Below are 13,112 nucleotides of genomic sequence, written 5' to 3'. Positions count from 1 at the left end.
TTTTACGCTAGACTGCAGATCCCATGTTTTGTTATCACAATATCTAAAAAGTCATTTAAAACTGCAAGTTTCTTTTTTATTCGTGGCTTACTCTCTACATGATGCTGTGTACAGCATGAAGAATTATTCTCCCTGACGTCCCTATAAGTGACGTATACAGGTACATCGCAAAGTAATTAAAATTCGCAGCATATTCATTGCGTTGAGAAAAGAGTCGTTAATACTTTGTACTATGCTACCACTCATTCATCTCTCACAAATTCAACTGTGTGTCAGCAGCTAATTCCATTAGCATCTCTTACGCCTTTCGTAGGTGATTTAGTGTTTTGAATTGCGAAATTAACTGTTCACGAAATCATAAAGAATTATCCGTTCTCCAACGTCCTTTCTTACTAGTGGTTTAATGTCGCACTATCACATCGAAGGTTTTCGACGGCGCAAGGATGGGACAGGGTAGAATTTGGAAGGTAGCGGCCGTGACCTTAATTCTAGACGTCAGAGGGAAACTATCGTAAATGCAAAAACGACTATCTCGAGGTTTTTATCGTATGTGGCTTGTTTTGGTCGTGTCTGGTTATGGGTACACTGTTGTATGTTTCGCAGGAATAAAGATAAGGTATGTGATACTATCGTATGATCAAGGAGATACAACCGTCCTCCACACTCCTTATCGTATTAGTTCTTACGATAGTTTACGATGTTCAGAACTGTCGCTTCGACCTGCCATATAGGTAGCAAAATATGCGCTTCAGGAGCTTGTTTGTGCTCTACTGTAGCCGGGCTGTGTGGCTCAGGCGGTTGAGACGCTGGCATTCTTAGCTCAACTTAGCAGGTTCGATCCTGGCTCAGTCCGGTGGTATTTGAAGGTAAATGAAATGGCATATGGCTTTTAGTGCCGGGAGTGTCCGAGAACAAGTTCGGCTCGCCAGATGCAGGTCTTTCGATTTTACACCCGTAGGCGACCTGCGTGTCGTGAGAAAGATGAAATGATGATGAAGACGATAACACCCAATCCCCGTGCCAGCGAAATTAACCAATTATGGTCAAAATTCTCGACCCTTCCGGGAATCGAACCCGGGACCCCTGTGACCAAAGGCCAGCACGCTAACCATTTAGCCATGGAGTCGGGCAGTATTTGAAGGTGCTAAAATACGCCAGCCTCTTGTCGGTAGATTTAGTGGCACGTGAAAGAACTCCTGCGGGACTGAATTCCGGCACCTTGGCGTCTCCGAAAACGGTAAAAGTAGTTACAGGGACGTAGAGCAAATAACATTAATTATTAATATTGTGCTCTACTGTAAATTTATTGAAATGTCACTTACGATAATTTACCTCTGACGTCCAGAATTAAGGTACAGCCCCATTTGCTTGGTGTGAACATAGAAAATCCATCTTCAGGACTACAGGTTGAGGGATTCGATCCCACCATTACCCGAATGAAAGCTCTTTGCTTCGTGACACTAACCGCGCTGCCAACTGATTCGGTGATTCAACTTCTATCCGCAAAACAGCTACAATTTATTTATGCACACCTTATTGCATTTCATAACTGGTAGATTTAGGTGGAACTACTTCCTCAAATCCCACCATGCAGTAACAAAAAAATGGAAGGTTAAGTCTTCGACTGTTCGTAACCTCGGCACTAAGTGGATTGGAGTGGTTAGCTCTATGCCTCCATAAATTTACCTGGTGCTCATTTTTGATGTAATCTCATTGAACCTCAGGGCCATGTTCGTATCCTGAAGCAGAAATATCCTCTCTAAATTCTTCGATTTCCTACCGGGTGAAACGAGAACGCTTCACCGCCTCGGATAGGCAACCCGTCATACAATAAGGCTCCAGAATTACTCCACTTAAAGAATAACAAGATTATTATTATTATTATTATTATTATTATTATTATTATTATTATTATTATTATTATTATTATTGTCCGCCTCTGTGGTGTTGTGGTTAGCGTGATTAGCTGCCACCCCCGGAGGTCCGGGTTCGATTCCCGGCTCTGCCACGAAAATTTGAAAAGTGGTACGAGGGCTGGAACGGGGTCCACTCAGCCTCGGGAGGTCAACTGAGTAGAGGTGGGTTTGATTCCCACCTCAGCCATCCTCGAAGTGGTTTTCCGTGGTTTCCCACTTCTCCTCCAGGCGAATGCCGGGATGGTACCTAACTTAAGGCCACGGCCGCTTCCTTCCCTCTTCCTTGTCTATCCCTTCCAATCTTCCCATCCCTCCACAAGGCCCCTGTTCAGCATAGCAGGTGAGGCCACCTGGGCGAGGTACTGGTCATTCTCCCCAGTTGTATCCCCCGACCAAGAGTCTGCAGCTCCAGGACACTGCCCTTGAGGCGGTAGAGTTGGGATCCCTCGCTGAGTCCGAGGGAAAAGCCGAACCTGGAGGGTAAACAGATGATGATGATGATGATGATGATGATGATGATTATTATTATTATTATTATTATTATTATTATTATTATTATTATTATTATTATTATTATTATTATTATTTTACAATTTGCTTTACGTTGCACCGACACAGATAAGTCTTACGTGACAATGGGGTAGGAGAGGGCTAGGAGTGGGGAAAGAAGCGGCCGCGGCCTTAATTAATATACCGGGTGAGTGAGCTGGACCTGGTCTATTCTTCTTTGCCGTATACCAAGCAACAATCGCCTTTAATCACCCACTGCACCATTACCTTTGCAAAAGTATCTACCGAATGCGACAGGCATTTACACAATTCATCCTAAAAAGTACGTGCCAATTATGAGGTTTCAGGAGGGTATGAAATGAACGCTAAAAGCGATGGCATAGTGATAGAAAACGTGTGTGCATTTGTGAAGTGAAAGTAGTAGACCATCTAGTAGGCTTTCTGGAACCAAATCCGCTGGAGTAGCCGAGGTGTTATAGGTTCAGTGCGGTGCTGTTAATACACCTGCGTTTGGTAGATGGGTTCGAGTCCCACTTGACCTGTACATGTTATTCGCAATTTGAACTTCGAGATTTTTTTTTTTTACAATTGTATTTACGTCGCACCGACACAGATAGGTCTTATGGTGACGATGAGAGAGGAAAGACCTGGGAGTGGGAAGGAATCGGTCGTGGCCTTCATTAAGGTACAGCCCCAGCATCTGCCTGGTGTGAAAATGGGAAACCCAAGAAAACCATCTTCAGTGCTGCCGACAGTGCGGTTCGAAACCACTATCTCCCGGATGCAAGCTCACATTTGCACGTCCCTAACCGCACAGCCAACTGGACCGGTGCTTCGGGAATCATCCACAGAGCCAATGTATCTGAATGCCCTCACGTCGTGGGTTATATCTTGTTCTTTATCTGTTTACCCTCCAGGGTCGGTTTTTTCCTTCGGACTCAGCGAGGGATCCCACCTCTACCGCCTCAAGGGCAGTGTCCTGGAGCTTCAGACTCTGGGTCGGGGTACAACTGGGGAGGATGACCAGTACCTTGCCCAGAAGGCCTCACCTACTATGCTGAACAGGGGCCTTACGGGAGGATGGGAAGTTTGTAAGGGATAAACAAGGAAGAGGGGAGGAAGCGGCCGTGGCCTTAAGTTAGGTACCATCCCGGCATTTGCCTGGAGGAGAAGTGAGAAACCACGGAAAAACACTTCCAGGATGGTTGAGGTGGGAATCGAACCTACTTCTACTTAGTTGACCTCCCGAGGCTGAGTGGACCCCGTTCCAGCCCTCGCACCACTTTTCAAATTTCGTGGCAGAGCCGGGAATCGAACTCGGGCCTCCGGGGGTGGCATTTAATCACAATAACCACTACACCACAGAGGAGGACGGTTTGTTTAATTAATTTATTTATTTTGGCACTGTTCTAGGCCATTAGGGCTGCTTATGTGGATGTTTTGTAAGCAGGCTGGACGAGGATAGATTTGCTTGTGCTAGTGGCTTTACGTCGCACCGACACAGATAGGTTTTATGGCGACGATGGGATAGCTAAGGGCTAGGAATTGGAAGGAAACGGGTGTGGCCTTAATTAATGTACAACGCGAGCATTTGATTGACGAGGATAGAATGTTTGGGGGTTTTAATTCGCTTGACTGATCAACAGCCTGTTAGCGCAATAAGTGTTCGAATAGATGGCCTTCTGCAGTAATGCACGTTTTAGCTCGCCTTTGAACTGTCATTCGGGCTCTTTGTATCATTGTAGGTGTTACGGATTAACAGGCTTCCGCAATAAGGTTTCGAAGGCTTTCAGGATTCTCCGGCTGCTGAGCGTACACTACATGCATCAAATAGCCCCATAGGAAGAAGTGCAGTGGTGTTAAGTCGAGCGATCTAGCAGGCCAGGTGACAGGTCCTCCCCTTCCTATCCATCGACCGGGATGTGTAACATTCAGGTAGTTGCGAACATCTGCTGACATGTGAGGGGAGCTCCGTCGTGTTGATACCACATGGTTACAAGCTCACCAAGGGGCACATCCTCTAGCAGCAATGGTAGTTGTTCTTGGAGAAACTGTAAGTACCGGGCTCCTGTCAAATGATCCTCAAAGAAATATGATCCAATTAGGTGATCACCCAGTATACCACACCAGACATTTACTCCTCATCGTGCCTGAAATGCTGCCTGCCTTACCCAGTGGGGATTTTCAACACTCCAGTAGTGCATATTATGACAATTCACAGAGCCATTACAAACGCTACATCATTTGCCACTTGCGTCAGTATCCACGTACATAAATCAACACGAGTTTCGAAATCTCATCCGTGGAGTTCTTGATGTAGTTGCAGGTGATACGGACGAAAAAACTGGAATGCAATATCCTTAAAAGAGACGGCTGATGTTGGCCTGTTGTATTACTGCCCGGGTACTCGTGTGAGGATTCTCCCGGAGAGTGTCTTAAACCATCTCAGCAGTTTCATCGGACGGAACTGGTGCCTCTCTCACAAGACCTGTTCGGGAAAGTGACGAAGTTATACACAAGCGTCGCCCCACCCTCCTAAAAGTATTTGCATTGGGTGGTTGTCTGTGATCCGCCTCTGTGGTGTAGTGGTTAGCGTGATTAGCTGCCACCCCCGGAGGCCCGGGTTCGATTCCCGGCTCTGCCACGAAAATTTGAAGTGGTATGAGGGCTGGAACGGGGTCCACTCAGCCTCGGGAGGTCAACTGAGTAGAGGTGGGTTCGATTCCCACCTCAGCCTCCCTGGAAGTGGATTTCCGTGGTTTCCCACTTCTCCTCCAGGCAAATGCCGGGATGGTACCTAACTTAAGGCCACGGCCGCTTCCTTCCCTCTTCCTTGTCTATCCCTTCCAATCTTCCCATCCACCCGCAAGGCCCCTGTTCAGCATAGCAAGTGAAGCCACCTGGGCGAGGTACCTGTCATTCTCCCCAGTTGTATCCCCGACCAAGATTCTGAAGCTCCAGGACACTGCCCTTGAGGCGGTAGAGGTGGGATCCCTCGCTGTGTCCGAGGGAAAAAGCCGACCCTGGAGGGTAAACAGACCACTTTTAAAATTTCGTGGCAGAGCCGGGAATCGAACCCGGGCCTCCGGGGGTGGCAGCTAATCACACTAACCACTGCACCACAGAGGCGGACCCTTCTTTCTGTATTTATCTATTCATTTATTTTATATCTATAACAAGATGTTAATATGTTTAATGTCGAAATTTACAATGTAGTCATTGATCATAAAGATGAAGTGCAAGAATATTAAATTCTATGGTTGGGAAACCGAATTGAAACTAAGGTAATAAATGAAGTATGAAACCTGATCGGCTTTTATTTCATCCAGAATGGAATTCACGTGATTCATATCGTTGTTATCCAGACAAGACCATGACAGAAACCGTACTCTTAACGAAAATTATCAGTGTCCTATAACAATATAAGACGACTTCGTACAACACATATTTCCCGCCATATTATCACCTCCTGTGAACAAACAGTACCTTTGATAATATTTACTTCACAATATTTGTGTGTACATCCGTCTCGGCGTTCTAATGATGATACAAAGACAGTAGTTAAAGCTAATAGGAATAAAATAGCAAAACTGATGGCAAAGTTTTTCTTTATTTTCTTTCACATCCATGACGTGGTGTAGCATTTCAGTTTCAATGGACAGTGGAAAGTTAATTTTCACAAGAAAATTCACTTCTCTGTGGTTGATATTCCATCCAATACAGTGGGGCACGATAGCCAAAATGTGTAACAATGTCATTCACCAGAAGTAAAACTCCCGTCCACTACACTTACAAGCTAGGTGACAATCATTTACAATCGGTTTGCGAGAAGAAAGTTCTCGGGGTTTTATTCGACCACGAGCTTACTTCCATTTCGCATTTACTGAAAATGATAGCTGAGTCATACAAGACCCTAGGATACACTATCAGGAATATAAAACCCCTAAAAAACACACAAAATTCCATTCATCTGTTCAGTACCTTAGTAAGACCAAAAATAGAATATGCCGGCATTGTTTGGTGCCCTAGATCTTAATCATATGCCTGTCAGATTGAAAAATTACAAAATAGATGTTCAAAATACTTAAACAACTGGCTACTATCCACGTATGGTACTCCATAGTGATATCCTTTTAAATTTCTGTGTGGAGAGTTTAGAAGTTCGCAGACGGAAGGGTCTATTGATAATCCTGAATTACTGTCTCTCTTAAATTCCCATGTACCTCGCTCAATTCCAGAAATAACATAATACATTTAATGAAAAAATCAGGACCCACGATAACTCGCCGGTGAACAGACTCTTTAGTATCTTCAAAAGTACCATTCAGAAAAATAACGGCCAATGCGCGAGTTTCTAATTGAACTTCATCACGCAATTGTATGAAGTCATAAAAATAGGGGAAATCTAAGAACTATGTACTGAAAGGTGAAGTTCTATAATGTCCTCGTCTGTGGTGTAGTGGTTGGTGTGATTAGCTGCCACCCCCGGAGGCCACGATGGTTTTCTTCTCAGTCCTAGCCCTGTCTTCTCTGATCGTTGCCGTAAGACCTATCGGTGTCGGTGTGATGTAAACAAATAGAAAAACTTACTTACCTACGTACATATATCTTCACTAGCAAGATACCCGTGCTTCGCTACGGTATTATACTGAAATTTATAATTGAATGTTGTTTTAGATATATAATCAGCCGAAATTCGCGATCTGAATCGTTTTCTGCGAGAATCCGCCAAAATTCGCGATCTGACTCGTTTTCTAATAGATTATGGCAAGTTTCCTCCCATTTTTCAATCTTTATTTCCAGCAATCGATTTCGTACTTCCCAGGCTAGGTCCAGGTATTCCACCCTGTCAGTTGGGTCCCTAAATCTTTGCCATCTTTTCTTATAAGCATTTTTAATATGGAACAAATCCTTCAGGAGATCCGGCGTGGTGTCGTCTTGGGTGCCTTGGCGGTACTGAACCCGCGGCCCGACTGCATTCTTAGTCATTACCCGTCCAGGACCCGTTTCCACCGCGGTCCGCACATTTGACGACGGTCCAGAACATTATTATTATTATTATTATTATTATTATTATTATTATTATTATTATTATTATTATTATTATTATTATTATTATAGATGTTCTGGACCCCACAGCAAGATGCAAGACCGCTACTTGGCGGTAAATTACATCTGCTGCCATTGTTATTGTTGAGAATGTGACCAGCACCAATGTCGCGCGTAGGCAAGTGTGCGGGATTTCTGGCGATACGAATGACATACTTCCGTGCATTATTGACCTTATTATAGAGGTGAACAATTGGACGGTCAATCTCATTCCTATCGTTTATTTCAAATGTGTTCAAATTTTTATTCATATGCCAGGAGAATCTACTGTAATATAAGAACGTTCTCCGAAGGAAAAGTTGGCTGTTGAAAACGAACCCAGGAAAGATTAAAAAGATCGGTTTGTGATCAGAATAAGTACATCGAAAATATACAGCCTGTTTCCAGTCATTCGACAGGGTCAGGAATGGAATGAATAAAGCCCCATCTAGCGGCGACAGTAGGAATTGTGCCGGTTGCCGAAGCACTCCTCTGGGGCAATGATCGATGAATGACAAATGAAATGAAATATTGGACAGTGTTGCTGGAATGAATGATGACAGGGAAAAGCGAAGTATCCCGAGAAAAACCTGTCCCGCCTCCGTTTTGTCCAGCACGAATGTCACATGGAGTGACCGGGATTTGAACCATGGAACCCAGCTGTGAGAGGCCGGCGCGCTGCCGCCTGAGCAACGGAGGCTCCTTATAAGTACATTATGAACAGCAAAATCAATTGGTCTCACCTCCTTTTACACCCCACCGCCGTTAAGTTTATTTACCCCCCCCCCCAAAAAAAAATTAAAAGAAGGAGTGTTTCTTTATGTTTAAAGGAGATTCCAAACCCCAATGTTCACGTCTATTACCTTGAGTTTTGAGATATAAGTATCCCCATAAAAATAATTCGCTTTTTTTACTTCCTTTCACACTTCCCCCCCCCCCCTTAAGTGAATTTTCCGGCAAAAAAATACTTGTTTCTTTAATAGTAAAGGATCTTCTAAATAGCAATTATCACGACTCTAACTTCTTCAGTTTTTTATTTATGTGTCCTCATGAAAGGAATTCAACTCCTTTCCACTCCCGCCCCCCAAGATGGTTTTCCCCATAAAACGCGTGTTTCTTTGTTTTTAAAGGAGATCAAAATACCAATTTTCACGTCCGTAACAACTTTAGTTTTTATTAGATGTATGTATTCTCATACAATTAAGTCAATTAATTTTAGAATTCTTTCCCCCCACCCCCTTTCATTGGATTTTCCGAGAATACGCGTTTCTTTATTTTTAAAGGAGATCCCATATACAAATTTTTAGTTCTGTAATATATTCAGTTTCTGAGATATATGTATCCTCATTAAAGGCATTCAAACCACTATTCACCCTTTTACACCCCTCCTATTGGGATTTACAGAAAACGAAAAAATACTTATTCCTTTACTTTTAAAGGAGATTCTAAATACCAATTTTTACATCTGTAAACTTTTAAAGTTTTAAGATATAGACACATTCATTTTAAAAATTCACCCCCTTTTTCACCCCCCATTATCCAGATTTTTCAAAAACGATAATATACGTGTTTCCTTATTTTTAAAGTGGATCCCCAATACCAATTTTCAGGTCTGTAATATCTTCAGGTTCTGAAATATATGTAGCCTCGTTAAAGGCATTCAACCTCTTTTTCACCCTTTTCCACCCTTCCTATCGGGATTTTCCGAAAACAAAGAAACGTGTTTCTTTATTTTTAAAGGAGATTCTAAATACCATATTTTACATCTATAAACTTTAAACGTTTTGAGATATAGATACACTAATTTTAAAAATTCACCCCCCTTTTCACCCCCATTATTTGGATTTTCTAAAAACAAAAAATACGTGTTTCTTTATTTTTAAAAGAGATCAAAGGTACCAATTTTCAGGTCTGTAATATCTTCAATTTCTGAGATATATGTATTCTCTTTAAAGGCATTCAACCCATTTTTCACCCCTTTTCACCCCTCCTATTGGGATTTTCCGAAAACAAAAAAATACGTGTTCCTTTATTTTTAATGAAGATTCTAAATACCAATTTTTACATCTCTAAACTTTAAAACTTTTGAGATATAGATGCACTCATTTTAAAAATTCACCCCCCTTTTCACCCTCGCATTAATTGGATTTTCCAAAAACAAAAAAATATGTGTTCCTTTATTTTTGAAAGCGATCAAAAGTACCAATTTTGAGGTCTGTAATATCTTCAGTTTCAGAGATATATGTATTCTCTTTAAAGGCATTCAACACATTTTTCACCCCTTTTCACCCCTCCTATTGGGATTTTCCGAAAACAAAAAAATACAGGTTTCTTTTATTTTTAATGAAGATTCTAAATACTAATTTTTACATCTCTAAACTTTAAAACTTTTGAGATATAGATGCACTCATTTTAAAAATTCACCCCCCTTTCACCCTCGCATTAATTGGATTTTCCAAAAACAAAAAAAATATGTGTTTCTTTATTTTTCACAGCGATCAAAAGTACCAATTTTGAGGTCTGTAATATCTTCAGTTTCTGAGATATAAGTAGCGTATCCATATTAAAGGCATTCAACCCTTTTTCACCCTTTTTCACCCCTCCTATTGGGATTGTCTGAAAACAAAAAAATACGTGTTTCCTTATTTTTAAAGAAGATTCTAAATACCAATTTTCACATCTGTAAACTTTTAAAGTTTTGAGATATAGACACACTCATTTTAAAATTTCACCCCCCTTTTCACCCCCTTAGCGACGGAATATCCAAAAATCCTCTCTTAGCGAGCACCTACACCTTAATATGAATCTATGCCCAAAATTTCATTTCTTTATGTCCAGTAGTTTTGGCTCGGCGATGATGAATCAGTCAGTCAGTCAGTCAGTCAGTCAGTCAGTCAGTCAGGACAAGCTACTTTATATATATAGATTACAGTGTGTTTTTGTTTTTCAGTGTTCAGTCCACAAGCCTCTGTGACCGAACTAAGCGCATCCACAATACTATATTTGCAACAAGCCCTTTATCTCCTCAGTTATCTTTAAATCATCAAAATCTAAGTGTAACCATCATCACCTCGGTCTCGCTCTGCTTCTCTTGACTGAGTCCATTATTTTCCCAGGCAACCTATCCTTCACCTCATATGACCCCTCCACCGAAGCCAGTTTAATTCATCCATCACGTTCAATTCTTTACATTAGCCTTTACCTCCGAGTACCCACCTGTCATTGTTCCCAGCTGTTTGTGTAAGCAATCATTCTTGCTACTTTCATGTCTACTAATTTCGGTTTATGAATAAGATATCCTGAGTGCACCCAGCGTTTACTCCTCTATCTCAAAGGTGGTCTAACAACTGAACGATGTAAAATAGGTTCGTCTGAGGGCTCATTTCTCTCTTATAACGCCGGGCTGAGTAGCTCGGACGGTAGGGCGCTGCCCTTCTGAGCCTAGCATGGCAGATTCGAGCCTGGCTCAGTCCGGTGGTAATTGAAGGTGCTCAAATACGCCACCCTCGTATCGGTAGAGCTAAGAAATCCTGCGGGTCAACATTTCGGCACCTCGGCGTCTCCATAAATCGTAAAAGTGGTTAGTGTGATGTAACATCAATAACATTATTTTTATTCTCTTACAGAACATCGTGGATCATAACTAAGAGCTCATTGCATTAGCTGTGCTAATCTTTCATTGGATCTCACATACTATACGACCATCCTCAGTACGTGATATAGTCCACCTGTTTGAATTTCGTGTTCCCAACCAGACATTCAGTCCTCTTACATGTCTTCCCAATTGATGTCACTTCAGTTTTTGAAATGCTTCTTTCCATATCATAATCGGTGCAGTTCGTTTGAAGCTTAACGCTCGGTCGCCACTTACTGGGTTTACCAAACACATTATTATTATTATTATTATTATTATTATTATTATTATTATTATTATTATTATTATTATTATTATTATTATTCAGTTCTGACGATGCAATTAGTCTACAGTCTGATGACCAAGTAAAGTGCTATATAGCCAATATTCTTTTTCCTTGCCTTTTCTCACTTGCCTGGGGTAGGTACTTTGCGTGGATTTAGCCCAGTTTTACGGCCGGGTGCCCTTCCTGACGCCAACGCTTATGTAGGGAGGGATATAATCACTATGGTGTGTTTCTGTGGTGATTTGTAGTGTGATTTGTTGAATGTACCTGGAGATGAGTATTAAGACGAGCACAAACATCCAAACGCAGTTAAAATCCTCGGACCGGGCGAGTTGGCCGTGCGGTTAGGGGCGCGTGGCTGTGAGCTTGCATCCGGGAGATAGTGGGTTTGAATCCCACTGTCGACAGCCTTGAAGATGGTTTTTCGTGGTTTCCCATTTTCACACCAGACAAAGGCTGGGGCTGTACCTTACTTAAGGCCACGGCCGCTTCCTTCCCACTCCTTGCCCTTTCTTAACCCATCGTCTCCATAAGACCTGTCTGTGTCAGTGCGACGTAAAGCCACTAGCAAAAAATCCTCGGCTCGGCCCGGAATCGAACTCGGGGCCCTGTGAGCTGTAGACCAAGAAGCTGAACATTCAGCCAAGGAGTTGGACGCCGTCTAAGTAGCCTGTCTAAGGTCATATGTTTTCTTTTATGAACGGTAAGTAAATATTTTGTGTAGTTTTAAGCTACTCATATTCTTTCTATACACTTGTGCTTGTATATCCAGTATTGCCTCTGCTTGGTTCAAACATTTATAGATGCCACATGATACCTGTTCACAATGTCAAGGAAAACAACACAACCTTACCTGCTGTGGTGGTGGTCGCGACCATCATGCCCATGACATTTGCCATTGAGAGTGAGTTACCGAGCGCTGGCCGATGTCCCACTGACGACCATCTCGTCATGGAAGAGAGACATATACAACTTCAGTATTTCTTTCGCAAATAGAACTTCCGGTCCTTCACGTGTCGTTCCGAACGCTACACAGTATATTAGTTACTGACAAGCGGAAATGGACGATTTGGCCTTCAACTTGTTATTGAATGTAGAGCAAAAACAGTTCGGATGATTTGAACTCTTTGTCATTTTGTCAAAGAGTAGTTTTTTCTATCGGAACAAAATAGGAAGATTTTAAATGCCAGACTTGAGTAAACAGAAACCCGCGATCCTTCCGAATTAAACGGAAATTAAATTCTTTCTAGTTCCAGTACACGAAGTCTGGACCTTCTCTGGCTACCTAAGATGAATTCTGCTCCTGAAGACATCACAAATACCCAGCCTCCGAGTTAGAAGAATTAACTAATGAAAGTTAAAAGCCCTCGACCCGACCGGGATCGCTTGGACCAACTAACTGTTTATCTATGGAGCCTGCCGGACTACCCTTCCGTGATTCCTCGCTATGTCTGGGACCGATTCCGTGCTCTCTGTCCAGGAAGGCAACAACGAAGTAAAATTGCTTTCCTGGCGGGTCAGTAAAGTAATTGACGTTAACCAATGGGTAATTCGGTCAGTTTCTGTTTAACTTAATTATTGATTCGTAGACAAGTTTCATAACGTTTTCAGGGAACGCGAGGGTATGAAGACAAATTGGAAATTAATTCAATATAGAAAGGATTCACCCCTACATAAA

At 42.3% G+C, this 13,112-nt stretch overlaps 1 protein-coding gene across 1 annotated transcript in view; it reads right to left on the bottom strand.

The window, feature by feature from the left end:
• The window catches only part of LOC136864570 (facilitated trehalose transporter Tret1), a 180,248-nt gene extending 167,894 nt beyond the window's left edge, over window positions 1-12,354 (bottom strand). The window contains exon 1 of the mRNA XM_067141745.2: window positions 12,288-12,354. Coding sequence (XP_066997846.2) covers window positions 12,288-12,333 — 46 coding nt within the window. The 5' untranslated portion in view covers window positions 12,334-12,354. The remainder of the gene's footprint in view (window positions 1-12,287) is intronic.
• Between the last annotated feature and the right edge of the window lie 758 nt (window positions 12,355-13,112).

Source organism: Anabrus simplex, chromosome 2 (assembly GCF_040414725.1).
Source record: "Anabrus simplex isolate iqAnaSimp1 chromosome 2, ASM4041472v1, whole genome shotgun sequence".
Classification (NCBI taxonomy): domain Eukaryota; kingdom Metazoa; phylum Arthropoda; class Insecta; order Orthoptera; family Tettigoniidae; genus Anabrus; species Anabrus simplex.
The sequence above is the reverse complement of the archived record's forward strand: the minus strand, read 5'-3'. Positions and strand labels throughout refer to the sequence as shown.